This window comes from Zootoca vivipara, chromosome 16 (genome assembly GCF_965207765.1).
Source record: "Zootoca vivipara chromosome 16, rZooViv2.hap1.1, whole genome shotgun sequence".
Lineage (NCBI taxonomy): Eukaryota > Metazoa > Chordata > Lepidosauria > Squamata > Lacertidae > Zootoca > Zootoca vivipara.
In genome coordinates, this window is record NC_142599.1 from 34,440,078 (window position 1) to 34,465,999 (window position 25,922).

At 48.0% G+C, this 25,922-nt stretch overlaps 2 protein-coding genes across 3 annotated transcripts in view; one reads left to right on the plus strand and one right to left on the minus strand.

Moving 5' to 3' along the window:
* The window catches only part of NUP210L (nucleoporin 210 like), a 39,660-nt gene extending 17,698 nt beyond the window's left edge, over positions 1 to 21,962 (plus strand). For both annotated transcript variants that reach the window (XM_088659851.1, XM_060269995.2), the window contains exons 19-40: positions 145 to 249; positions 486 to 587; positions 1,305 to 1,433; positions 2,193 to 2,320; positions 3,653 to 3,785; positions 4,581 to 4,643; positions 6,057 to 6,236; positions 8,038 to 8,118; positions 9,032 to 9,163; positions 9,511 to 9,669; positions 9,815 to 9,906; positions 10,630 to 10,804; positions 11,646 to 11,821; positions 13,449 to 13,669; positions 16,696 to 16,832; positions 17,155 to 17,281; positions 18,104 to 18,253; positions 18,966 to 19,216; positions 20,391 to 20,595; positions 20,710 to 20,814; positions 21,328 to 21,402; positions 21,765 to 21,962. In XM_088659851.1, the coding sequence (XP_088515977.1) occupies positions 145 to 249; positions 486 to 587; positions 1,305 to 1,433; positions 2,193 to 2,320; positions 3,653 to 3,785; positions 4,581 to 4,643; positions 6,057 to 6,236; positions 8,038 to 8,118; positions 9,032 to 9,163; positions 9,511 to 9,669; positions 9,815 to 9,906; positions 10,630 to 10,804; positions 11,646 to 11,821; positions 13,449 to 13,669; positions 16,696 to 16,832; positions 17,155 to 17,281; positions 18,104 to 18,253; positions 18,966 to 19,216; positions 20,391 to 20,595; positions 20,710 to 20,814; positions 21,328 to 21,402; positions 21,765 to 21,853 (3,015 nt within the window). In that variant the 3' untranslated portion in view covers positions 21,854 to 21,962. The remainder of the gene's footprint in view (positions 1 to 144; positions 250 to 485; positions 588 to 1,304; positions 1,434 to 2,192; positions 2,321 to 3,652; positions 3,786 to 4,580; positions 4,644 to 6,056; positions 6,237 to 8,037; positions 8,119 to 9,031; positions 9,164 to 9,510; positions 9,670 to 9,814; positions 9,907 to 10,629; positions 10,805 to 11,645; positions 11,822 to 13,448; positions 13,670 to 16,695; positions 16,833 to 17,154; positions 17,282 to 18,103; positions 18,254 to 18,965; positions 19,217 to 20,390; positions 20,596 to 20,709; positions 20,815 to 21,327; positions 21,403 to 21,764) is intronic.
* A 41-nt stretch (positions 21,963 to 22,003) lies between these two features.
* Positions 22,004 to 25,796, minus strand: RPS27 (ribosomal protein S27). The gene is made up of 4 exons (XM_035098263.3): positions 25,761 to 25,796; positions 24,122 to 24,230; positions 22,851 to 22,961; positions 22,004 to 22,278 (listed from the first exon to the last, which is right to left on the minus strand). Exons 1-4 carry the CDS (start codon positions 25,764 to 25,766, stop codon positions 22,250 to 22,252), a joined length of 255 nt encoding a protein of 84 aa, XP_034954154.1. The 5' UTR covers positions 25,767 to 25,796; the 3' UTR covers positions 22,004 to 22,249.
* Between the last annotated feature and the right edge of the window lie 126 nt (positions 25,797 to 25,922).

The window sequence follows — 25,922 nt, forward strand, 5'->3', positions numbered from 1 at the left end:
GCTTTCCCTTGGTTCTTCTTGGGTGTGCACAGATCTGTTTCCTGCAGGAAAAGAAAAAAAGGGCCCAGGTTTCCTTGGCGTTGGCCTGCCTTCTGCGAAAACACCCTGAGGCAGCATTTCTTGTCCTTTACTTTCTGCACACAGGAGGTCTCTAACTCCCCTGCCTCTGCCACTGTGGAACTCATGCTGGTTGAGGACGTGACTGTGGTCCCGGATAACATCACCGTGTACAACCATCCCGACGTCAAGGTAGGGGCCAAGGAGCTAGGTGTGGGTCAGGTGGTGAGGAACCCTGCTCAGACCAGGGCTTCCTCCTGGAAAACTTTCCAGGGGTGGCAGAGGCAAAACAGGGCAACGGTGGCGACTCTGACCTTTGAGTAAAGCAGAGCAGCCCCAGGTAAGCCAGTGCTCTGCGTGGCAACATTGAAAGAGTGGTCTTGGGGTCCTGGTGTGGATATTCCCCCCCCCCTTCTGCTTTTGCCCAGGAAGTGTTTGCACTGGTGGAAGGGTCCGGTTACTTCCTTGTCAACAGCAGCGCACAGGAGATGGTGAACCTCACTTACCTGGAAACAGAGAGCGCCATTCAGGTGAGTGTCAGAGTGTGTTGCTCTGTGAGCCTTTATGAGGAGAGGAAGCTAGGGCTTCAGGATCTCCTCCCACCTATTCTTCCCCTTCTCTTAATTTGATAATACAGTATATAGGTTCATCTTCCATATTATTGCTATTGTTAATTATTTTTATTCTTACTACGTTGTGAACTGCCCTGACATCTATGGATGAAGGGTGGTATACAGATTTAATAAACCAAAAATTGTAAATATTATAAAGGAAAGCCTACCCAGGCATTTGCTTTCATTGTGTATACTTATATTTACATCTTACCCATTGTATCACTTGTTGCTTTTGAACAACAAATACTTTACACTGTTTTGTGTAATCCATTTAGACAGCTTGCTTTTCTTTTCTTTTCTTTTCGGTTTAAAGAGTCTATATGTTTTGTAAAACAAAGTATTAACCCTGCTCTCCAGCCGAAAAATAACTCTCAGGGGGACTTGCAAGCATCAGCGGTAAGATAGCCTCAGGCTTCTGATCTAAGAGACACGACACAAAAGGAAAAGGGACTCGGAAGGAGGAGGCAAAAAGAAAAAAAATCAAGCCCTGGCACAATTTCTTACTTACAGAGTTCCTGTAGTAACCAGATTTATTTCAAAAGCCAAAGGATCAGGGCCCTGCCATCTCATACAGCCTGATAAGTGATGTTGCCGTTACCCTGTGAGTGACTGCTCCTGTCACTTTCCTTGCAGGTGGTTCCTGTCCTTCCTGGCTCTTTGACCTTGGAGGTCTACGACCTGTGCCTGGCCTTCCTGGGACCTGCTACAGCCTACCTTCGCATCTCCAATATGTACGAGTTGGAAGTGGACCTTGTGGATAAGGTATGATGAGTATGCGTAAGCTGGCCGGAAGGGTGTCCGGGGCACGAGCAGCCGCTGGCTGTGTCGCCTAGATTTGCAGAGATTTGTGAGGGGGGGTTTCCCTTTGCACAGGGCCGCTACGAAAGGAACACATAACATCACCTGGCAGTGGGACGGGTAGAAACCTTGTAGTCTTGGGGAGCACGGTCCCTGTGCCACACGCACTGAATGTCACTTTGTCTGACTCCGCATCTTAGTCCTCTTGCTTTTCCGCTGGAGCCCCAACAAAATATGGAGGGGTACCGCGGTATGTGTGAGAAGAACCCTGACTCAGTGGTTGAGCATCGGCTTTGCACGCAGAAGGCCCCTGGTCCCATTCCCAGTGGCATCTCCAGGTAGGGCCAGGTGGCAGCTCTGCCTGAAGCCCCTAGAGAGCTACTGCCAGTCAGATGGACCAATGGTCTGACATGGACTAAGGCAGCTTCCAATGTGCCTGCTGCATGAAGAAGATAAGAAGGGCCCTGCTGGATCAGACCATCTCACAACAACCAACCAGATTCCTCTAGGAAGCCCCCAGGCAGAATCCAAGCGCGAGAGCCCTCCCCTCCGGTTTCTAGCAGCTGGTATTCAGAAGCATCCCTGCCTCCAACCATTGGAGGCAGAGCATCGCCATCATGGCTAGTAACCCTCGACAGCCTTCTCCTCCGTGAATTTATCTAATCCTCTCTTGAAGCCATCCCAAGTTGAGGACACCCTGGAACCCTCTGCCTTCTTCCCCAGATTGAGGTTGGGAAATCCGTGCTGGTCTCCGTGCGCGTCCTGGGACATCACCGGTACCCCTTCCGGAGTAAATACTTTGCCTACATGCGGCTCCAGCTGAAGGCAGCCTCCCCCATTGTCGCATTGACGTAAGTGCCCTGCGTCTCCTATGCTTTGACTTCTGCTTCTTAAGGGGTCATCTTTGGGATTGCAAGGCGTTCTCCTTCCCTGATCTCACACTCCACCCAAACAGTTGAAATCCACAAAACCGACCCATTGGCTTTGGGGAGTGTTTGAAAGTGCATAGTGGTCAAAACTGCAAGAGCTGTAGCTCAGTCTGCCTTTTTCTAAAGTTAAATCCCCAATGGCATCTCCTGGCAGGGCTGGGAACGTCTCCTGCCTGAAACCTTAGAGAGCCCCTGCAAGTCAGTGTAGGCAATAGTAAGTGAGACAAACTGGTTTCTTATGCGGCATATTCCAGTGTTCCTTTTTAATCCAGCTCTTTATTCACAACTGTGAGAAGTGGGATCTTACTTGATTTTTAGGAAGTCAGGCTAGGCATGTCTTCCATCCGAAACTCCTGAGAACTGCTGCTGGCCAGTGTAGAAAATACTGCACTAGATGGAACAGGGGTCTAAGATAGCATCTGTCACAGTGGCCTGGGTGGGCTACTTCAGAGTAACGACTCCACACAGCTCTGCATTTTATCCTTTTATTGGTGCTGTGTATTTACAGTGCTGAAAGCAGTGCTATTTACAGATAGTGGTACATGTTGTCAGTCTTCCACAGTACCTCCGAATGGCGATTCGCGCGTTTCCCCCCAGCAAAGTAATCTAGGCATGCTGAATCTCCGCCCCCTGCGCTTTTTACGCAATTCCGGAGTAGCTGGGATCGGCCTCCTTCCTACCGTCTCCCTGCTTCCCTGTTCCTTTCCCCGGCGGTGCCTGTGCTCCACTAAGGTACTCGAGCTCCTGTTTCCACTTCCTGAATCGCCACTCGAAGTCTCCCCCTCCCTACTGGGGGAGGAGCTTGTATTCAGTATGGGAGGGGGCTCCCGGTATCTCTTATCCCTCACAGCATCCAATGATCCTTTTAAAATCAGGTCGTTATTCAAAACCATGAGGTCTGGAATCTTGCTTTATTCTTTAAGAGAAGGAGCATAGATCAGATGCAGTGCAGAAGGGCTCAGGGTCTCTGGGATGGCTGTTGCACGTTTGACAGGCTCTTCCCATGGCAGCCATACTTCAAATGGCAGAGCTGATCCCAGGCAGGGAAACATTTGCCATCACTTGCACTTGCAGCTCATCTTTTTTCCTTTTTGTGAGCTCCGTCATTTGTCTAGCGTTATGCCCAGGACAGTAGCTGTTCAGCAATGTGAAGATGGGTGCAAGAGACCAGCCTGAAAATCTGCTTGGCCTTTCCTGGTGCGCTCCCTTGCCCAGGTTGGACAAAATGCAACCATACCAAACCTCTCCTTGCAGGCTAATGGAGGAAGTGGGTGACTATTCCGAAGTCTATGTCCTCCGAGCCATGGCTGTGGGGCAAACAAGTTTAGTAGCCATGGCCTGGGACAAAATGGGAATCAAATTCACCTCGGCGCCTCGGAAAGTGGAGGTAAGGAATTGCAGCCAATGGGCTGTCAAAAAACCTAGGCACACAGGAAAAACAGTTTGCAAAAAAATGTCTCCTGTGGTTTTAGAACCAGAGGTGTTAAGAACTTCATGTGCAAGTTCTGTGAAATGTTCCTTTGGCCCTGGCTGCAAATTTGAATGAAAATATAATGGACTCTATAGCACAACCTTCTCCCAGCCTGGTGTGTTATACTTGTTCTGGACTACAACTCCCGGTATCCCTGACCACTGGCTGTGCTGGCTAAGGCTGATGGCAATTAAAGTTCAGCAACGCCAGATTGGGGAAGTCTGATCCAGTGTGTGTGTGTGTGTGTATGTGTGCGCGCGCGTATGTTTCTATTTTTATTAATTTTCCAATTAAAACACGATTATATCACATTCATTATTTCGAATTATACAAATACATATCAATTAAACCGAATATTATGCCAAATCATATAATATTTTCTGGAGTTCCCATGCTTCAAAAATTTGGGGATTCCTCGCACCCGTCTACTGCCGTCTTTTTCTAAAGTCCAAATCTTCTCTCAAAATCCAAAATAATCCCGATCATTCCCCACCAGTCACTAAAATATTTTCTTCTTTCATCCGATTTTTTTCACAGCTGCTGAAATAAGTATCAAACGAGAGTTCACATATATTCTTTCTCCTGTGTGAGTTTTAATCGTCCTGCCCCCCCCCCCCATATATCTTCTGTCTGGAATGTCCTGCGCGCGTATGTTTCTAAATACAGCCTCAATTCCCACGTGGCCAAATTTGACTGCTGTTGTGTTGCCAGGTCTTCCCACCATTCAAGCTCATCCCAGAGAAAATAACCCTCATTCCACACAACATGATGCAGGTAAGTTCAGAGTATCAGTTGGGTGAAACCATCCTATTGGCTATGCCCATCTCCCACCCTTCCTTCCTTCTTTCCATGGCATAGGTTACCCTGAGATGAGTCACTGCGCCTACAGGACCATGTCAGTGAATGCAATCCATGTTTCCACTAGAGGAGAGCAGATCCAGGCCCCATCTGTCTTATACATTTAAAGAAGTATTATACTCCTTAAAACAGCTCCTCAAAGTATTTTGGATACTGTGCTTTGTTAAGAGTGCCGAGAGTTGTTAGGAGACCCCCTGTTCTCCCTCACAGAGCTGCAAACCCCAGAGTTCCCTGAGTAAAGGGATTATTTGGTAAGTCACTCTGGAAATTGTAGCTCTGGGAGGGACAACTTTCAGCACCCTTAACAAATGACAGTTCCCAGGATTTTTTTTTTGAGGAAGCCATGATTGTTTAAAGTACTATGGTACTACTATAAATGTATAGTGTAGAGTGGACTACATTTTCAGACCCGTCTTCTTCCCAGTACCAAAGGTTTTGCCTCTGGGAGCTATCCAAAGTCTTGGAGAGCCTTCTCCTTGCCCCTAATCCTTGCTACTGAGTAATGACCTTGATCCAGTACCACCTCCCTTCCTTGGGAGCTCTCCCAGGTCCTGAAATCTCTCCTATACAGCCCTGCTACCACGAACAGGGATGGGGAGAACAATGACCCTCCGGATGCTGTTGGACTCCAACTCCTAACAGCCCCAGCTATTGGGGGCTGGAGTCCAGCATCATTTATGGAGGGCCACATACTCCCTGTCCCTGCCTTACCTAGAACTTTCACTCCTTCTTTCTGCTTGTAAAGCAGAGTTTTTTTCTGCCCTTTCATCACCGGTTTAGATAACTACACAGGGAGGGCAGGCCTGCTTGTTCTCTCAGTTAATTCAGTTATAAATTCATTAGCAAACTGCCTAGAATTGATTTTGCAAGATTAATCAGTTTCTCTGATTAAAAATTGGCCACTTTTATCACCCCCCTCCTAGCCTCCTGTCATATCTGCAGCAAACAGTAGGGATTCTGGTACACGGCATACATTAAAAGCACATTACCTCCCACAAAGAAAGTTTGGGACAGTAGTTTGTTAAGGGTGCTGGAAATTGTATGACTAGGAGGGCTAAACTACCATTTCCAGGACACTTTGGGGGAAGCCATGTTTCTTAAACATATGGTGTGGGTGTGTGGTCTAATTGTCTTTTACGCCTGGCTTTGATTGGTAGGTTGTGGGATCCTAAGTAAAGTAGACCCCTCAATCTGAGGTTTCCCCACTCCTAATGTAGGCCAGGATCCTCTCTATGATAGACTGAGGGAGGGGGGGCGTTGTTCTCAGGTGGTGGCAGAGTGATGTCAAGATCCAGGATGTTTCTGCCTTGTTCTTGCTCTTTGCTGCAGGTGATGTCAGAGGGCGGCCCACAGCCTCAGTCCCTCATTCACTTCTCCATCAGCAACCAGTCTGTGGCCACAGTTAACGGAGTGGGGCAGGTCCTGGCCAAGGCTGTGGGCACAGCCACAATCCTTGGGACCATTCGGGCTGTCAACGAAGACACGGGAAAAGTCATTGTCTTTTCACAGGTACTTCCTCCTCCTTGTCGACCTCAAATGCTCACTTGCTGCTCTGTAATCTGAAACCTTCGACTGCTTTCACCATTTAAGTTGTTTCCCATCCCCTTGAAACCACGAGGCGCCTAGCACCTCCTCCAGTCTCTATAGGTCCCACCAGGGCCAGATTTAGGTTTGACGAGGCCCTAAGCTACTGAAGGTAATGGGGCCCTTTATATGTCCAGCTGTCCTTTGTCAACAACAAATTGTCACTGTTTTTTATGTTGAATATAGTGGGGCCCTAAGCTATAGCTTGCTTAGCTTATACATAAATCTGGCACTGGGTCCCACCCTGGGTCCTGTTCCTTGACCACACTAGAGCGTGATGCTGAGAATCGTGCTGGTTTGTGCTGGCCTGAATCTGGCTGCCTCGATTGTTGGGAATGAGCAGTCAGTGCCTTAAGGAATTGTGAACATTTCATGACTGTGGGTGGTCTCCTGAGCGAGCTGTTCATTTGCCGAACGGTGTAGGGTCTGAGGTTATTGCTGTGCTGAGGTGAGTGTGTGAGAAACAGCAGCTTGGAGCTTGAATTATTATTATTAGTATTTATTAAGTGTATTAGTTGCTTCGTTTGCCTTAGCAACTCAAGCGACTTACAGTATTTTAAGCAAAAAAACAAACGCATACATAAAATAAAACCAGCATTAAAAAATCCAAAAGGCACTTCTATTTTTTAACAAACTACTACATTAAAACACCCCACCCACACAAAAGGAAAGGGATGGGAAACCTTTTCCTTATTGGTAACCTCCTGGGGACTGTATTTCAGTAGGAGGTGGGGCCAGAAGCAAAAGCAGGCAGATCAACGAACGCAAATTGCATCTTTTTGTACAGAAGGCTAGTTTCTACACATACATACATCCCCTTCTGGCTCCGCCCACCACTGCCACAAGGTCCCCAGAAGGTTGCCAACAGGCTGAAGAAGCAATGCATCTGATTTGGTCAGATTCTCCATAGTGTTTTTTGTTTGTTGCTCCTGGAACTTCACAGATCCCAAGTGTGGGGCACTAGGGTGATGACTTTTTTACAACCTCATTTCCCTGTACTGTATCATAATCTGATGAGCTTTCACTAAAGATTAGATAAAATCTTACTTTCAAAGAGATTTGATAAAAAAAACCTCACGCACAAAACAAATATTTATCAGTTTTTTGACCATTTTTGAAGTCTCTGTAAGCAGATATAAAATTGAACCCAAACTTTAGAGTCGCACATATACAACATTATATAGGATCATCAAACACACAAGGAAGCTTTTTTTAGCTGCAGTAACAGTATAGACGCCGCTAGAGGACGATGTTTTGCTACCTCTCCTGTAGGTTCTTTTCCCAGCATGCCCGGCAGGGTCTGCTGGCTGAGTTTTGAGGTTCCAAAAAGGGGCTTTTACCTTGCACAGGTGTGACATTTGTATACCCTACGTTGCTAAGAACACTCCCCATTGTGGAATGTGGTGCTGTGTCCAAATTTGATACAAAATATATATAGAATTGTTAATACAATTTTATGAAATGGTAAAACAGCATACAAAAAAATTAAAAACAGTTTGTGTGTGACCTTTTTAAATATTTCAATGGAATATACCTCATTTTAGTCGTTAATAGGCAAAAGTTCATCCATTTGTGCTACAGGAAATAATTTTTGAGGGAAAAATGAAAAAGTCATCACCCTAGTGGGGTGCACATGGCTCCCCCAATGGCTGCCAGTCCACAGCTGGGTAATCTTGGGCAAACTGTGCCTTTTCTTCTGGTCTTTCTTCTGCCTCTCCCCAACCAGGACCAAGTAGACCTGGAAGTTGTTCAGCTGCGAGCGATAAGAATCCACGCTCCTGCCACCAGGCTCATTACGGGGACCAAGGTAGGTCTGCCCTATAATCACCAATGGACATCTTCTCTGTGAATATATAAGGTTGTAGCTAACAAAGTTCTACTCAGAGTCACGTTTCTTAATGTCAGTGGCCCTCCCTAGCGTAGGACTAGCATTGCATGCAACTGAGAGACAGGCAGGGCTGACTTCTCCCTCCTGAACTGAGCCCATGTTAAGGATCCCACCCCAATTTGTTTTATTTCACTTCAACAAATTGCATATTGAAAATTGCAGTTGTCTCTAAGCGGTGTACAGGGGACTCAACGCTGTACATTTTTTTTAAAAAAGAGTTTAAACTGTAAAATCAGAATTCAGTTAAAAAGCTTGCTGGAATTAAGTTAAACAAGGGGGAGCGGAAAAGCTGATCTCCTGGAACAAGAGCTCACCGCTTCCAGAGTCATCCTGTTCCACGTCATTCGTCCCTTGTGTGTTAGGACAGTCCTCCTAATGTTTATTTCATTTATTTCAACTATCAGCCACTTAATCGCAACCATCTTTAGCTGTCGTACAGGTAAAACAACAATACAATAACTTTTTTAAAAAAAGAAGTTTCATTAAAATGCCTGCTGGTTGTTAAAAAGAAAAAGATTTTGGTAGGTGCTGAAAGCTCAACAGAGGAGGAGGCCTCTCTGAGCTGCCTCTCAGCTGAGAGGGAATTCCAGAGAATCAGGTTCCACAATACTGTACTGGATGCAAGGCTGCTGGCAGATATGAGCTTGTGCATCTGACCCATGCAGGGACCATAGCAGGGACTCCGCCCAAAGAGCTCTGTGATTGGTCAGGGATATAAGGGACCAGGCATCCCTCAAGGCAGCATACATGTGTTGGTCTCCGTGTTAGAACATGTCTCTTGCCCTGAGAGGACCAAAAGCTGGGAAGTAACGAGGGACGCTTTCCTTTGTAGATGCCTGTTTATGTTGTTGGCCTGACCAGCACTTTGACTCCATTCTCCTTTGGGAATGCCGACCCAGCACTGACGTTCCACTGGGCGATGAGCAAGAGGGATGTCCTGGACCTCCTTCCTAGACACTCGGAGGTATGGAGCTGTCCCTCGGGGCGCACTTCAACTCTCAGCCACTGTGGGTTGCATCCAGCGTTAGTCCTACTGAACCTCAGCCAGTCCCCACTTGATTTCATACCTACAGCTAATACAGGGGGCAGGTGCTCTCCCTGGCAGCTTCCTCCTCCTCCTCCTCCTTAGTCTCATTGTTGCCCTTGTAGAATTCAACAGAGAGAAGAGCAGAGGACAAAACCACTGCCTTTCATTGGCTGCGTGCCACCCGCTTTGGGCTCCTTGCCTTCCACCCCACCATTCTCAATGGGCACTGGATCCGCCCATCCCTTCTTTCCAGGAACCCTGCAGCTCCTTCCCTTCTCTCCCAGGTTTCCCTGCAGCTTATTCCGGAAAGTAACTTTGCCATGGTCCTGCACACGAAGGCAGCTGGGCGGACGAGCATCCAAGTCACGGTGCAGGCTTTGGACCCGGATGCTGGGCAGTTTGAAGGACACCTCTCCGAGCTCTCAGATGAAGTGCAGATACTAGTAAGCACCCCTTTAGGCAGCCTCGTCCTCTTTTACTGCTGCTAGTCCTCTGCTGCGTCTGGCCATGCCAGCCGTTAATGTTAAAAGCAGGGGCACATCCCAGCCCTTCCTTCTGCCTGCAGGATCCTTGCTCTGTCCCTTACAGGTCTTTGATAAACTGCAGCTCTTCTCCCCGGAGTGCTCTGCAGAGCAAATTCTGATGTCCATGAACTCACAGCTCAAGTTACTCACAAACAGGTAGGGCAGGGAAAGGGGGGAAGTGGCAGGTGGGTGGTAGCGATGATGATGGGGAGCAAAGACAAAGACTCCACTATTAACTTGAAGAAGTAGAAGCACTACAGAGATGCTAATTTGCAGCAAATCTTCTGCTTTCAAAATGTCTCCAGTTTGGGGGGTCGGTCAGTCTATACTCCATCATTTTTTGGTTTGCCTTAAGGCAGGGGGTGCGGTATATCTCCCTCCTCCACCTGCAGGCCAGATATAGCCCCAGCATGATGTTATACACCCCTCTCAGTGATCCTGGCAATTTCTCTCTCTCTCTGCTGGATAAATAATCCCACCTTCCAGCTAGGATTGAGTAAGGTGATTTTGATTGGTTGGTTGGTTGCCTTCCACATGTATATCTGAAGGTGGTGTGCAAAATATAATAAGCACAGCCGAAAAACTGGACAGCAGCAGATAGATTTAACAGCAGTACAAAGTAGACACCCCATGGCAGAGACAATCCAGTTGGCAAAGCTGGTCAGAACAAAATGTCTCCCAGTCACTTCTGGAAAGTGCAGATAATGGGATGCCTACCAAAATTGCGTAGTCCACTCTAAATTTGGCAGCCCCTCCATCCTTTGTGGCGGTTGCCTTCTAGCCTGTGCGCCCACCTTGGGGTATAAAACATAACTGGTCCAACCCCCTCCACCTGCCAGCCCAAACAGAAGGCATGGCGACTCTTCTTTTCTCTCTTAGGGACGGGGCGGCCTTTGTGAACGCTCAGATCCTGCAGTGCTTCCCCAACTCCTCTGTCATTGAGGAGAACAGGCATGGCGTCCTCAAGGCAGGAGCTGTCACAGGCACTGCGGTGCTGGAGGTGACAGCCTTGGAACTCTTCGGCGTCAACCAGACTGTCATCACTGGAGTGCGGGTAAGGGAGGCTCTGGGAAGAGGTGGTAGTGGCTGCTGTGGATTCCGCGAATGCTGCAAGGTAGGAGGTCCCTGAATGCTGTGGGCAGGGGCTGGAAGACTGAAAAGGAGAATGCAGTGCTGGATAAGGACGGTTGCTAAGTTGAGGACTGCCAACCACAATGGCTATGTTCTGCCTCCACATTCGGAGCAGGTGAGATTTCTGGGTGCCAGTTGTTGGAAACTGCAGGAAGAAACAGTTGGTCGTGTGTTCGGATTCTGCTTTAAGGTTTCCCCTTGTGAGAACAGGGGGCCGGACTATAGATGGACCATTGGCCTAATCCGACAGGCTCTTCTTATAAAGTTGCTGGGGAGTGAAGCAGATGGCAAGACAAGGTACACGTCTTGCGAAAAGTTCAGAATGTCACACTAAAGCGCTGGAGCATCTGCCAGCTTGCTTAATGAGGACCTCTTCCAGATGTTGGTAGGTAGGGCAACAGATGGAATAGTAAAGAGTGCTGTTTGTCTCCAGTTCAACCCTCAGTGATACGGAGAAGATCTGCTCTCTGTTTCGGATAGGTCTGAAGTGCTTAATACAGCTAAACTCACAGTGAAGGCTGCTCAGCTTAGACAAGGCTGTGTGGCCTCCTTTGAGATCTAAGATTCTGCTTTTTCATTGCATTGGTCAAACTTCTGTTTTTATGAGCAGTTCTTATGTATATTTTTATGCCACGTATATCTGTTCGGCTACAACTGGCATTTGCTTGCCTTACAAGCGTATTTGAGATAAATCAGTTTGAAGTCTCCAGGTGTGGTGATTGAAAAGGAAAAAACCGATGCATCCTTTCCTTCCCCCCTCCCAGGTGGCCCCGGTGTCCTACCTGCGGTTGAGCAGCACTCCCAAGCTCTACACGGCCAGCCGGGAGCCCCTGCATGCCTTTCCCCTGGGCATGTCCCTCACCCTCGCCGTTGAGTTCTACGACAGTGCCGGGGAGAAGTTCCACGCCCAGAGCACCCAGCTTTACCTGGCCTTGAACAGGTGTGGCTCAGGAAGGCACGCTTGGGAAAGGGCTGCGTGCTGCATCGTGACCATGGCTTGCTTGGGAAATTGCCACTCTCCATCTTGTGGAAAGTCATCTGTCCTTTTGGGAACTTGGAACGTTGGCCGCTTCTGTGGTCCAGGGTGTGCTCACGCAACAAAGTACGCAGGCGCAGTCATCACAACGGTCAAGCAGAATGTCGGGATCACATCTTAAGACATATCCACCCTATATGACAAGGGCTTCATCTGCTCGGTACATTTAAAGGAAACAGCCATGGCTTCCCCCAAAGGATCCTGGGAGCTGTAGTTTATTTAGGGTGCTGAGAGTTGTTAGGAGACCCTGCATACACACACACATTCCCCTCCCAGAGTGGTTTAACAGCCGGTCCCTCTTATCAGGGAACTTTGTGAACTGTATCTCTGTGAGGGGAATAGGGGCCTCCTAGCAGCATCAGTGCCCTACAGTTCCCAAAATCCTTTGGGAGAAGCCATGACTGTTTAAAGTGGCACCATAGTGCTTTAAATGTATGGCGTGAATGTGGCCCAATTGAGGCGACTTTTAAGTACAGGATACAACCACTTTTAAGTTGAGCTGTCCTACTGTGCGGTCGTTTAATAAACCGCGTTCTTACTGGATCTCTTGGGCTTGTTATTTCTCTTGGTTCCGTGTTTTATTTCAAACGCATTCCCTCACCCGGGTAACGAACAAGCGGTGTAGAAGTAAATTCTTGCCACAATAATGACCACGCTCACACCATACATTTAAAGCGCAACAACGCAACTTTAAACACCCACGGCTTTCCCCCAAAGAATACTGGGGACTGTAGTTAAGGGTGCTAAGAAGTGTTAGGAGATCCCCCTATTTGCCTCGCAGAGCTCCAGGTTCCCACAGTGGTTTAACAGTCAGTCCCTCTTCCCAGGGAACTGTACTCTGTAGGCAGCCCTATAGAAAGTAAATTTTAGTGTTCCAACTGAGCAACTTGTGGCTAGAGACAATCCAGGAACACCTGCAGCTTGTGAACTAGCTGGAGGTGTGATAAAGTCCTTTGTGCCACTGAGCCCACCTGTTCCTACCGTGTTTCTCATATTATAAGACACGTCTTATATTTATTTTTTCCTCAAAAAAACACACTATGGCTTATTTTCAAGGGATGTCTTATTTTTTTCCTCCTCCTCCTGCCGCGGCCGGCATTGCTGCTGCGCCTATCACTATGTCTTATTTTCGGGGTATGGCTTATATTCCTTGAATGCTTAAAATCCTGCTATGGCTTATTTTATGGGTATGTCTTAAAATATGAGAAACAGGGTACTGGGAATGATAAATCCTTGTCAGAATACTTCAGATCTCCTAGATATGCACCAGTAGGCCCTGATCTACTTTCTGTCCCCACCCTGCTTTAGAACATACTCAATTTTTTTTAAATGTACCAATCTAGCGTACTCATTCAGAGTCCCAGCCCACACAGGCTACACAGTATCCATCAAATTCCTAGCTGATCTCTCGGTGGTCCACAGAGCAGAAGGCACCATTGACTGTTTTGGCCAAGTTTGGACGACCTTACCCTGCAGTATCCCTGCTTGACACACTCCTCACGGGGTCAATTTTTTTGCTTTGTTCCCCCAGAGATGACCTGCTGCTCATCCGACCTAGCAACAAGAATTACACCTACATCGCCCAGGCTGTGAACAGGGGGGTGACCCTGGTGGGCGTTTGGGACGAGAGGCACCCGGGCATGGCGGATTATATCCCTGTCCCGGTGGAGCACGCCATCGAGCCGAACCTTTCCGAGCCGCTTGCCATGGGAGACGTGGTGTGTTTCAGCACGCCTCTTGTCAACCAAGAAGGTCAGTTGCTGCCTCCTGGAAGTTAAGAGAAGTTGAGGGCAGATAAAAAGAAGCCCTTCTTCACACAAGCGCATAGCTGAACTAGGGAAGGTCCTCCCCGCAGGGTGCAGCGATGGCCACCAACGTGGGTTGCTTTAAAAGAGGATTACACACAGGAGGATGAGGATACCTTCTGCCTTGGCGGTCACTAATGCTTTTAACCAGCAGTTACTGGAAACCACAAGAAGGGATCATTGCTCTTGTGCTCAGGTCCTGCTTGCGGGGTTCCTTTTGGATCATCTGATTGGCCACTGTGAGAACCGGATGCTGAACTAGATGGGCCACTGGCCTGATCCAGCTGCCAGGCTCTTCTTGCATTCTTAAGAAAAAGGAATGGAAATTCAGCAGGAATTTGATTAATTTGTTAACCATATAATATGCCTTTTGCCGAAATGGAGACGCTTTAGCTCATTTTTAGTTGCTGTTTAGTTCATAGGTTTTTATAGATCGTTTCATTGATGGTTTGTTAATTATTTTACATGATTCATGCTGTCTTTGTGGTGTTAGGAGATTATTGTTATTTATTGTTTGTAAGCCACGCAGGTGGCGCTGTGGGTTAAACCACAGAGCTTAGGGCTTGCCGATCAGAAGCTCGGCGGTTCGAATCCCTGCGACGGGGTGAGCTCCCGTTGCTCGGTCCCTGCTCCTGCCAACCTAGCAATTCGAAAGCATGTCAAAGTGCAAGTAGATAAATAGTTAAATAGGTACCGCTCCAAGCGGGAAGGTAAACGCCATTTCCGTGCGCTGCTCTGGTTTCACCAGAAGCGGCTTAGTCATGCTGGTCACATGACCCGGAAGCTGTACACTGGCTCCCTTGGCCAGTAAAGCAAGATGACTAATGGTCAGGGGTCCCTTTACCTTTACCCTTTAAGCCACATTGAGATTCATCTGAATGAAAAGCGGCTTAGAAATAACAACCAATCACTCAGTCAAATGGACCAACCTTCTCCCAACTGACAGAGCTCCGCTTAACCGAAAGGTCTGCCCTTTGACCTGGAACTGCTTCTGACCCCATCCCCATGCATGGAGCTTCATTGTAATCACACCCACATAACTCTTCTCTCACTTTAACGGTCCTGGAGAATCTGGGACACTGTAGTTTCTTCAGGGTGCAGGGATTGTAGCTCTGCCTTAACAAACCACAGCTTGTCCACTAGCCTTTCTGAAACAATGCAGGAACCCAAAAAGAAAGCAGCCATCCTTCAGGATCTGGCTTTTCTAAACCTTGCAGTGTGGTTCTCCAGCCAAGTGAGGTGGCCGAAAAATGCAAATGGTAGCGTTAGTGAAAATAACAAAATTTCAGGGAAAGTTGCTTTGCAAAAAAGCACACGAGTACCTTAAGCAAAATTGCATACAAAATGTGTTTATCAGTAGGAGAAATTAGCACTAAAATGCTGGTGGATTTGCATGAGGACTTTCCCCCCAATTGTGGGGAACTGAACTTCAAGATTGGAAAAATAAAGAGGAACTGAAATGGATGGATTAGCCCACCCCTGCCTGGAACCTAGCAGGAGTCCCCTTGGCCATGACTCAAAAGAAGCCTCATCTCATCACCCCCAGTCCTGCCCCCCCAATTGCTGATTCCCACCACCACAGTCCTTTACTGCTTTCCCATCTATGCTTCGCAATGGGGCCAGGGCAGCCAGGCTGGGGGAGGGTTCCTTTTCTTACTGCTGCTCTTAAAAGGCCTTGATACATAATGGAGGCAGCCTCTGGTTCATCGGCTACTGTTTTATGGCCGCTGTGCCTTCAGCAAAGCACCACAAATTAAGCCTCGGTCACGTCTTCAGGACAAAAGAGTAACCCAGAGAGCATCTGCTGGAATGCCAAGCATCCCTTGTCCCCTCCTATAAAAACACACACCCAGCCTGGAGTCTGTCTCTCTCTCTCCCTCTCTCTCTACTCGGTGACCCTCAAAATGGCCCCGTGCGAACTTCGGAAGGGGCTGCTCTCAGTGAAGAAACACAAGCTGCATTCTTTGCGACTTTGTGCGTAAAATGGCTTAAATATAAAGCACCCTTCAGTCCCGTGGGTTTGTCCACAATCTGAAGGAGAAATCTGCCTGCACTCATCTCGGTCAACCCAGCACTTAACGAAACACAGTGTCAGGCAGTCCTTCCAGTGGTGGCTTCAACCACGGAAAGCCATGTGTGAGGGGATCCCACACAAGGAAGCCAAGAGAATAATTGTGATGCCCAAGGATCCTAGCTCCCAGCACAGAGAAGCTTGTCGGTTTGCATCTTTCTTTTAGCACTGTGTTTGGTGGTGGTGAGAAACGTTGCCATCTAAATTGATGCATGGTGGTTTCATCCATCTTTCCCTTACATAATAGAACACATTTCTTACATCCCATGGCTTGGGAAATTAAAGCTATTGCAGCTCCTTTGATGACAGCTGTCTTCGCTTTTATCCACTGTGTAAAATATTAGAGGACTGCTTACTTGCATTTTAGTCTGTAGAGCATGAGACTCTTAATCCCAGGGTCATGCGTTCAAGCCTCAGGTTGAGAGAAAGATTCCTACATTGCAGGGTTTGGACTAGACGCTTGTGGTCCCTTCCAACTCCACAATTCCTCCAGGCCATTAACACCATTTGATTTTGAAACAAAATGAAGACTCGACCATCCCAGAGCAAATTAAATACAGTGCTCAGCGCAGAGCTGCTCCCTAAGAAACAGTGTCTTTAGTTTCTTTTCCTCTGCCCTCCCAGTCCTTTTTTCCTTTGGTGTCATGGCTTTTAGTTTGTATGCCTCAAACACAAAGAAGTGTTTTCCTTAGGAGAGTAAAAGTTATTTAATTTGACCTTTCTCGTGTCCATCTTCCATTGTCTCCGCTCGCTGCTTCATATTTTGCCCTCGTGTTTTTCTTTCTTTCTGGGATGGATGAATAAAAAACAAAGCATTAGCCTGGACCCCTGACCAACATGCCTTATTCTTCCCAATGAATCCTTGAACACAGATGCAACAGCATTTCCCCCCCTTTCTTTAGGAGAACCTGGGACATGGCAAATCACTCCAAGCGACCTCCTTGAGATGGACACATTGAGCGGAGCGGCCTTCGCAAAGCACGCTGGGAAGGCCACCGTCTTCCACGATATCCCAGGGATAGTGAAAACTTACCGAGAGGTAAGAACCAACCAGAAAAACAAGGCAGCACCATCACGCAGGCATCATGGAAGGCATTTCTACCCACGAGGGTAAGCGTGGGAAGAGGGAACGGAGTCATTTCAGGGAGCAAAACGCCTCCTGGGAGCATGGACTTGAAAGCTGAGAAACCATTGACTTGCCACTCGAGTTGACATCATGCACTGTCCCACTGCTGCTTTTTAAAAATCAAAGTTGGGCAGTGTTAGGCCCAAGCCACCCCCATCTTGCTTGGGCAGTGAATTCCTGCTAGCAAACAGCCACTTCCGAAACCCTTCTGCAGTCCCCATTTTGCTCTTTCCAGGTTGTCATCGGGGGGTCCTCCAGACTCAGCCTTCACCTTGGTCCCAAACAGTACCTGACCAACACTCCAAACTCGTCTGAGTTCCGGGTTTTCATCAGCACAAGTGGCACTAAAACAACCCTCCGAGGTAGGATGGAAGGCACAGCCGCTTCGCCCCCACCCACTGTTAATGGGGCACACATTGGGAGGGGCAAATGCCCAGTCTGCGTAGAAAAATAAATCTGTCCACCCTGGCTGGATTAGAGGTGACGTTGCAAGGAGAAGCCGCATGTCCCCTCGGCCACCACTCATTCTTGCTTTTGAAAGTGTCCGTTTCTTTCCTCTTTAAGGGGGTTTGCTGGGTGTCCCGAGGAATGTCCTGCACCTGGGTGCATGTCACAGGATAAGCAGATTCCTCCGACAGCGGAGGGGGAACACAACCATTGCGGCCAGCAGCGGTTGGTAGCGTTAACCTCCAAGGCGCTGTCTCATCCTGTGTTGAAGCTGTCCAGCCGTTTCTCCTTGTGGAAGCAACTCCCATAGTTTTAACTGTGTGCTGTGTGAAAAGGATCTTGCTTTTGTCTCTCCTGATCTTCCAACATTGCTTCATTGGACAGCCCCCGAGTTCTAGTATGATGAGGGAGAAAATCTTTTCTAGCTCATTACAATTTTGTACGCCTCTTCCTCTCTTGGGGATCCCCCTCCGGCTTCAGAACGTAGCAAAGGCATGGCTTGTCCTGCTTTTCCAGTACTGCTTAGACAATAAAAGAAAGAGCAGATCTCCCCTTTCCAATTTTTAGGTTTTTGCTTCCTTCAGTTGGGCTCATCCTCCCCACGTCTGGTTTCATGCCAAATTGTGCATGGTTCTAGCTTCTGTTTCCTGACCACCACCAGCAGCCCGAGGACAATCCGAAGGGCATCATGTCCCTTTATTCCATCATCACACCCTTGTCTCCTTTTATCCCTTCAGGTCCTTGCAGTTCTGTCCAGCTTAATGCCATCGCAGACCTGCTTTCCCCAGAATCTCACCTGACCTGTCAGGTGGAGTTCAGCATGTTGTTCCCGGACATCCCAGCACAGAGGATCTTTCATGCCCAGTCTGCGTTCTACACTGATAAAGGTAACGGAGGAAGAGTCAGAGGCACGGCGTCTCCTCCGACAGTAACCCAGCCAACGTTTAAAACCTTTTCAGCTTTAACAGCCGTGCACACATCTACCCCTGTCCTATAAGCTCTAACAGCAAGGTGAGGAACCTGTGGCCCTAGAGATGCTCCCATCATCCCTAGCAGGCATGGCTAGTGATCAGGGGTTCTGATGATGACAGCTGGAGTCAGTATTATTCCTCCCATAATTTCAGATGTCATGGGAGACCGAGGGTTACTTACCCAGGGCCCTGTAGTGAGAATTTATGCCCCAGATTTGCACCAGGGACTTCCCAATCCTAGCTCACTACCATCACCTCTAACTCTGTTTTGCCCATAGTAATGTATTGTAAGTTAAAAACATTCTCAGGCATGCTATAGCTCAGTGCTCTGCATCTGCTTGGCATGTAGAAGGTCACAGATTCAATTCCTAATGGCATCTCTAGGTAGGGCTGGGAAAGAACCCCTGTCTGAAATAGCCTGACTCAGTATGACAGCTTCGTAATTTCCTACTGAACTACAACTCCCATCACCCCTGGCCACTGAGCCGATCTTGCAGGGGCTGATGGGAATTGTAGTTCAGACCAAGGTTCCCCATGCCTGGTGTAGACAATGCTGAGCAAGGTGGACCAGCATCCTGAGTCAATACGGGGCAGCTCCCTATCTGGTTTCCCTCTTCCCAAACTCAAGGTCTCTACGCCTGCATCATCACAGTGAAAGACCAGCTGGAAGCCGACCTGCTGGCCCTGAGCACCGCTGGGGGCTCGGTGCACGTGACGGCCTCCCTCCTCAGCGACCAGAGCCCAGAGGGGACACAGAGGCTCTCGGTGCCCTTTCTGCCTGCCTTTTACATGAACCAATCCGAAGTGGTCTTCAGCAGCACAGAGCTGAGCAGGGAAATCGTGGTGCTGGGGGCAAGGCGAGTGACTGAAGAAACGGAGGCAAGTCGAAGGCTCAGGACGCAGCAGCCACATTAAAAGCCCTGCTCCAGATGACTGCAGCACTGGCTTCTGAGATCTCTGGGATGTGCAGGAGAGGCTCTCCCATAGACCGCAGCCATCTGCTGGGTGCATAAGGGATGCTTATAGCATTGGTTCACATTACAACCAGCCTTTGAATAAGGGGTCCATTTTGGAATAATAAGGTTCCCCACACCTGGTCTACGTGTATGGTTATGAAGAGCAAGGAGCTGCATGCATCATTTCAATCATCTCAGGCCCTATGAGCCAGCAGCAAACTGCCCAGTTAGCACTGACCCATTACAGGGCCTTCTTACTGGTGGCTCCCCCTTTACAGAATGCCCTCCCTGGTGCGGCATGTCAATCTCCCACACTTTTTAACATTCAGGAGGAATTTAAAAACACTCCTATTTACCTTACTGTTCCCGGCAACCTTGAAATCAATAGTTGGGAGTTTATGTGACCCTTTCAAAACATTTCTAGATGTTCTTAATTTTGTTTAAAGGATATTTTATATTTAATTCTGTTTGCCACCATACGCTCCTTGGGGAGGAAGTGGCAGGATAGAAATTGGGAAGATGGATTCAACTTGTAGCAGTGATATATGGGCTGGTATCCAGCTAAGTTCTACTTGGAGCAAACATATTTAAATGAATGGGCTTAAGTTAGTCACACTGATCAGTTTCTATGGCTCTACTCTGAGTAGGACTGACATTGGATACAAGCCATTGGTTTGGGAGCATGTACACCTTACTTGAAACAACAGGAGGCTGGTAATTTCTGGACTATTAAGGAAACAAACCTGTTGCTCAGTGGTGGCAATTGTGTAGAGCTTGCAATCAAAAACTTAAGTCTCAGGGCACCTTGGAGACAAGCAGATCCATCCCAGCTTTGATTTTTCAGTTGACCAGGAGTATTATAATAACCTCCACCACTGAGGGAGAATGCAAGATACACAGACACCTTGCCAAGTGAGAACAAGGGTTCTTGCGGCTGCTTAAGGCAGATCTAGTCTACAAAAGCTAATCCTGCATAGATCCTGGTCTGTCTCTTAAGGTGCCACAAGCACAGAGCAACAGACCCCTTTGTGCCGTATTGCAGCTCTGTTTTGTTGTTTTCCTAACAACTCAACTTTCCCTCCGTCCTTCCTGCCAAGGCCCAGCCCAGCTCCCCAGTGATCCAAGTGGGACGCCCCTTCCATCTGGTGGACATGCCCGGGCTTGTCGTCTTCCCAGTCAGCGTGGTCAACCTCACATCCCTCCAGCAGATGGCAGCACCCGTCTTCGTCAACCTCTCCTGCACCCTTACAGGCCAGAGGGCCGCTGTGTTAATGCGGGCACTGCCAGACAGGCATTTGTTTGGTAAGGACCATAGCAGTCAAACCATGAATAGAGGCCTGTGCCTTCATGTGTACAGTCACAGAGAATAATACCCTGCACCAGCCCATAGCAGACAAGTCTTGTCTCTCCTCCTAGACCAGTGTGCTGAATCAGGCCTTGTCAAGCAGCTTGTGGGCTCATACCAGGTCCTCCTCTTCACCATCTTCGCTGTTTTAGCATCCACCATGGTCATCTTTCTCAGTAAGTGGATTGACAAAGGCAGGCACAATATACCCTGGAGGAACCAGGGTGAAAGAGTAAGTGGGAAACTAGCAAGCCCAGATGCTGCGCCCTCCAGCCCCAACTCTACCCCCACCCCTTCCAGGAATGGCCTGCCTCACAGCTTGATGGGAAGGATTACATAGATACACACACAGTTGGGAAAACAAAGACGTTAAAGGTGGTTGTGGGCTCTCTTCCTTGGAGGTTTTTAAGCAGAGGCTGGGTAGCCATCAGTCACGGATGCTTTAGTTGAGAGTCCTGCATGCTCAGGGGTTGGACTGGAGTGGAGTGCCTTCCAACACTACGATTCTAGGACTCTGTGATAGTGACCACCTTTATATGCATTTATTCACTTGAACTCCCATGCTTCAAGTGGAATAGCCCACAAACCAGAAGCGGAGTGAGCTAAAGTATGTGAAGGGTGTTGCTACCAGTGGTTCAGAAAAGGGCAAGGGTGGAACTAACCTTGACGTGATGCTTCGACCCCCACAGCCTACAATGCCTTCCTGAGCAGAGTACAGGCAGTCCCTGTAGTGTACGTTCCCACATCAGGCATGGTACAGACAGGTGAGTTGAAAGGAAGCTTCCCCCAATACTTCCTGCATTCATATCAAATGTTTTCAAATGAAATTTGAAAGTATGTTTAGGGTGTGGTGGGGTGACCTTTGGACAAAACATTTCTGGAGCCCTCCCTTGCATTGCCTGGTTTATCAGCCCTTTGATTTCTCATCTCTGGGTTTCTTGGTCCTGCTGCGCAACCACTCAAGAGGGGTCTCTTGCAGCAATTAACATGGCATTTCACAACATGGTATTCACACAGCCACACATAGCAGCTGGGTAGTCTTCCAACTGGCAAACCATTTCTGAGCATATCTATAGGTAGCTTCAAACAGCTCTTTCTCTTCCCACCCACCCCATTTTATTTCCAGGGTACCTCTCCCCTCCACCCAGTGCGCAACATCACTATTCCAGTGTCAGGAACAGGACTCAGGCCTGGCTTTGGAGCGTTCGAAGATGACCATCACTGGACACAGAGGCACATGTAAGCCATGTATTAAAAAGTAAACTGGTGGAAACTTGTAGCAGCTGTCTTCATTAAATAGGAAGGGCAGACATGGTTGAAAGAACTTTGACACACACACACACACACACACACCAGAAAACAATATTCTGTCTTTATATCCAAAATTTATTGAGTCAGATGGGTGAGGCTACAAGGACAGTGCGAAAGCCATCTTTTGCTCTCCTTATTCCAGAGGCAGCAGCAACAGCTGAAATCCTCAAGAGCCACACAGTTGCAGCTCACATTTCACTTGTGTCGGGACTCCCACCGTCCAAGCTCTTGAGATCCTCCGCACCGGAGCCGACGACTGTGCACATAGCCCCACCCATCCTGGACAAACATCGGCTTAATTTAGTGCTGCTTTCGCCTGAAGGAGCATCCTGCAAACAAGGGTGGGGTGGAAGGCCACACAGTGAACAAAAAGAAAGCACAGCAGCTCTATTACACATGACTTCTCAACCTCCTGAGCAAACCATAGGGGAGAGTTAAACTTACATCATTAAAAGCAAAAAACCAGCCACCCTTCATTCCCCATAGACTCAACCCACAATACCCAAAATCTTAATTACTGGAGGCATGTCCCCACACCCAAAGTGGTTGCTGCAGAAAGTGATAGCTCCAGACCTTCCCTTTTGTTATCTGAACCTGTGTTTTGTTACAAAGCCTGACATAATAGTTACCTAACTTGGGAATTTTAAAAGCTATAGAAAACAGGCAGACTGCCTTAGGGCAGGTTAAACCAACCACCCATTTCCAGATTCCACCTGCTCTAAGCAGCTTTAACCATCCACATCTACAGAAGGGGGGGGAAGGTTACATAATAACAGGGAAGGGGTGCCATTAAACACACACTGCTTAAATGCCACAATAGAAAATTACAAAGGAGATAAGGCAGAAGTGATTTGCTCTAAGAGCAGGTCTTTAAAAACAGCCAATTAAGCTCCCTGCTTACCTTCTGTCAACCTTGCCTTTCCCCCAGTGGGCTGGCACAGCACAGTTGAACAGCCGACACACAGAACCACTGTTTGAGCATGACTGAACACAGTGGTGATTTTGTAGCAACCTGAGAGAGGGAAAAGAAAACACATCACCTTGGATCCACTTCAAAGAAATGGAAGAGGGAGCCTCTCCAAAATGTATAATGCCTAGAAAATTGGGAAATTCAACCAGAAAAAGTGCTAAATGGGATAATTGCTAAAATAGCGTTTCGACCTTGGAGACAAACCTACACCACCCCTTCTCCTTTCAAACACCTGTATTGCTTCAAATCCTTTATGTGGGCTAAAATTGCAAGATGCAGTTAAACCTGTGATTTGTTTGTTCTATATCTCAATTTTTCTATTTGTACATAACCAAAACACCTTAGCTTAAGTAAGGTGTTTACCAACTATTTGGGAAGGCCGTAGCTCAGTGGATAGTGCATCTGCTTCATGTGCAACATGTACCAGGTTCAATCCCTGGAATCTTCAGGAAAGTCTGGGAATGTCCCCTGCTTGCAACCCTGGAGAGCTGCTTGCCAGTCAGTGTTGACAACTCAAAGCTAGATGGACCAATAATCTGACTTTATGTAAGGCAGATGTTCCTGAAGATGGAAAGCCCAATCTCAGTGCTACCAGCATGAAGGCCATGACTTTCTTTACTTGCCTGCTGAATCACACATGTGGGTATAGCCTTTCCAAGGCCAGGTATTTTACCATAGGAGCCACAATTTCCCAGGAAACCATAGTGCTCTGGCATTTCTTCTTCTGTAACCCCAAGACAAGAGGCCTCATTTCCTACACAGACACCTTCTGCCAGTTCACATGCCTGAGCAAATGGCAAAGGTTTTCCCCCCTTCCCATATAATCTCCCAGCAATGCAAAGCAGCAAACTACAATGGGGAGTGAGAAAAAATGTAGAACTATGTGACTGACAGCATACGTGATCTAGCCCCTTGCCCAAAACAAATACAGTGGTACCTTCGTTTTCGAACGCCTCCGTAGTCGAATGTTTCGGAACTCGAATGCCAAAAACATGGAAATGTGCCTTGGAAGTCAAACAGGAAACGTGGCTCCAGTTTTGAGTTTTCTGTATTGAGGCTTCTGCTTTCAGTTTTCGAACATTTTGGAACTCGAACGGACTTCCGGAATGGATTACGTTCGAAAACAGAAGTACCACTGTATATGCAAGTTGTAGGACATGAAAACACGACCAGCCTTGTTTGAACACACGATTCCTCCCTACCTGGACATTTCACATCCATGAAGTAAGAGTTGGGACTCTGGACCAGGCGCTTCTTCTTATGTTTCCTCTTCTCCTCCTCAGGGGAGGGATGCAAGAGATCCTTTGCGAGCTGCAGGGAAAGCCCATAAACCAAGGACTTTAGAATGAAGAACAAACCTCTCAATCCCCACAACACATTTAACCCCCAAGCTGCTACCAAAGTTACTTGTGTATATTCATGTTAAGTAGCAATTTGGTTAGGAAAACCTGGGTGAGGAGGTCCATGCCTACCAGATCTTTAAAAAAAAGCACTGCCCCCTTGACCCCCTTCCTCAAAACCCATCTTTTCCATGAAGCACAGTCTTTTATTATTGGTGAATTTATTCATTTTATACCCCACCCTTCCAAAGTAGTTCAGGGATGCACACAAGTGACAAAAACATCTTTAAGAACAATTCCAGTACAGATGCAGACTGGGGAAGATCTCATCTTAAAAGGTCTGCTGAAAGAAGAAAGTCTTCAGGAGGCACTTATAAGTCAATTAAAGGGGGAAGAACTTAAAATACTACATTTTAAGATTCTCTGGTAGTTTTCAAGTGCCATGAACACTTATAGCATACAAACAACAACTATGTTTATTATGTGGGTGAGGAACCAGTGACCCTCCATCTGTTGGAACTCCCATAACCCCAAACCATGAGCAGTGCTTTGCTGGCATGGAAGACAACCACCTCTAGAGGGCCAGTTTAGCAGCACTTGTTGCTCAAGCCCCCAGCTCAAATATTATCAAGTGGCCTCAGACAACCCCTTGCAACTGAGGGCACTGATCAACGTTGCCCCCTGCCTGCCTATTAACCAACCAGGCCTGTTGCAAGATTTCACGGAAGTATAGTCTCCACAAACTTGCTTTGTTTTTGAAGTCTTCAAAGCCATAAATATGTATCTAAATATACATGGATTGAGAGAAAACCTTGCAACGTAGAGAGCTACCGTGGTGTATGGTCAGAGTGTCAGGCTAGGACCTGGGAGAGACCAGAGTTCAGATCCCTTAATCATGAAGCTCACACATTGCCTCTCAGCCTAACCTACCTTGCAGGGATGTTGTGGGGCATTAAAAAATGGGGGGGGAATCATGTAAGCCACCTTGAGCTCCTTGGAGAATAAGACAGGATACAAATGCTACATACATACATACACACACACACACATATACATACGTACATACATTGACTCAAATAGGCTCACTTTTAAACAATAATGCAGCGAGACCAGATAACCCTCAGCTGGGAAAAGTGGTTTCGCTGGGACCCGCCTCCCAGGCTGCTCTGCTCCTCCTTTCCCTTCAAAACCAAGTTGCTATTCATATAAATCTCTTATTAACGGAGAACATTTTAAAAACCGGAGAGGGGAGGAGTCAGAGAAGTAAATATCTCCCCTCCCTCCCCAGGCCGCCATTTTGAGCCTCCCATCCCCGACTAGGGAGGTGTGAGGGAAGGGAGGGCGACGGGGTGCGTGGAGGGCGGTGGAAGCACAAGGCGACGACTACGAGCGATCCCCCCCCTTTCCCCTCCCCATCGGGACCCGAAAGGCCGAGCCGGGGAGGGACGGGGCACCAAGGCCTCGCCGCTCCGCTGGCGCCCAGGCTCAGCAAAGGACTCACAGGCATGTTCGCGTGGAGGCAGCTACGGCCGAAAAGGAGCCAGACCGGAAAGAGAGGGCGCTATATCCGCTCCGGGGTTTCCCCGCACGGGCGGAAGCCGAACGAAAGGGGGCGTGGTCACCTCGACCTTTCACCCAGCCTGCGCGCTCTTCCTTCGACGAC

Excerpts from the sequence above, each read along its gene's own strand:
- RPS27 (XM_035098263.3), bottom strand. Across the intron at positions 22,962-24,121 it reads CATGGATGTGAAATGTCCAG|GTTGCTACAAAATCACCACT; the intron begins GTAGGGAGGAAT and ends TCCCTCTCTCAG. Across the intron at positions 22,279-22,850 it reads AAAGGCAAGGTTGACAGAAG|GATGCTCCTTCAGGCGAAAG; the intron begins GTAAGCAGGGAG and ends CCTTGTTTGCAG.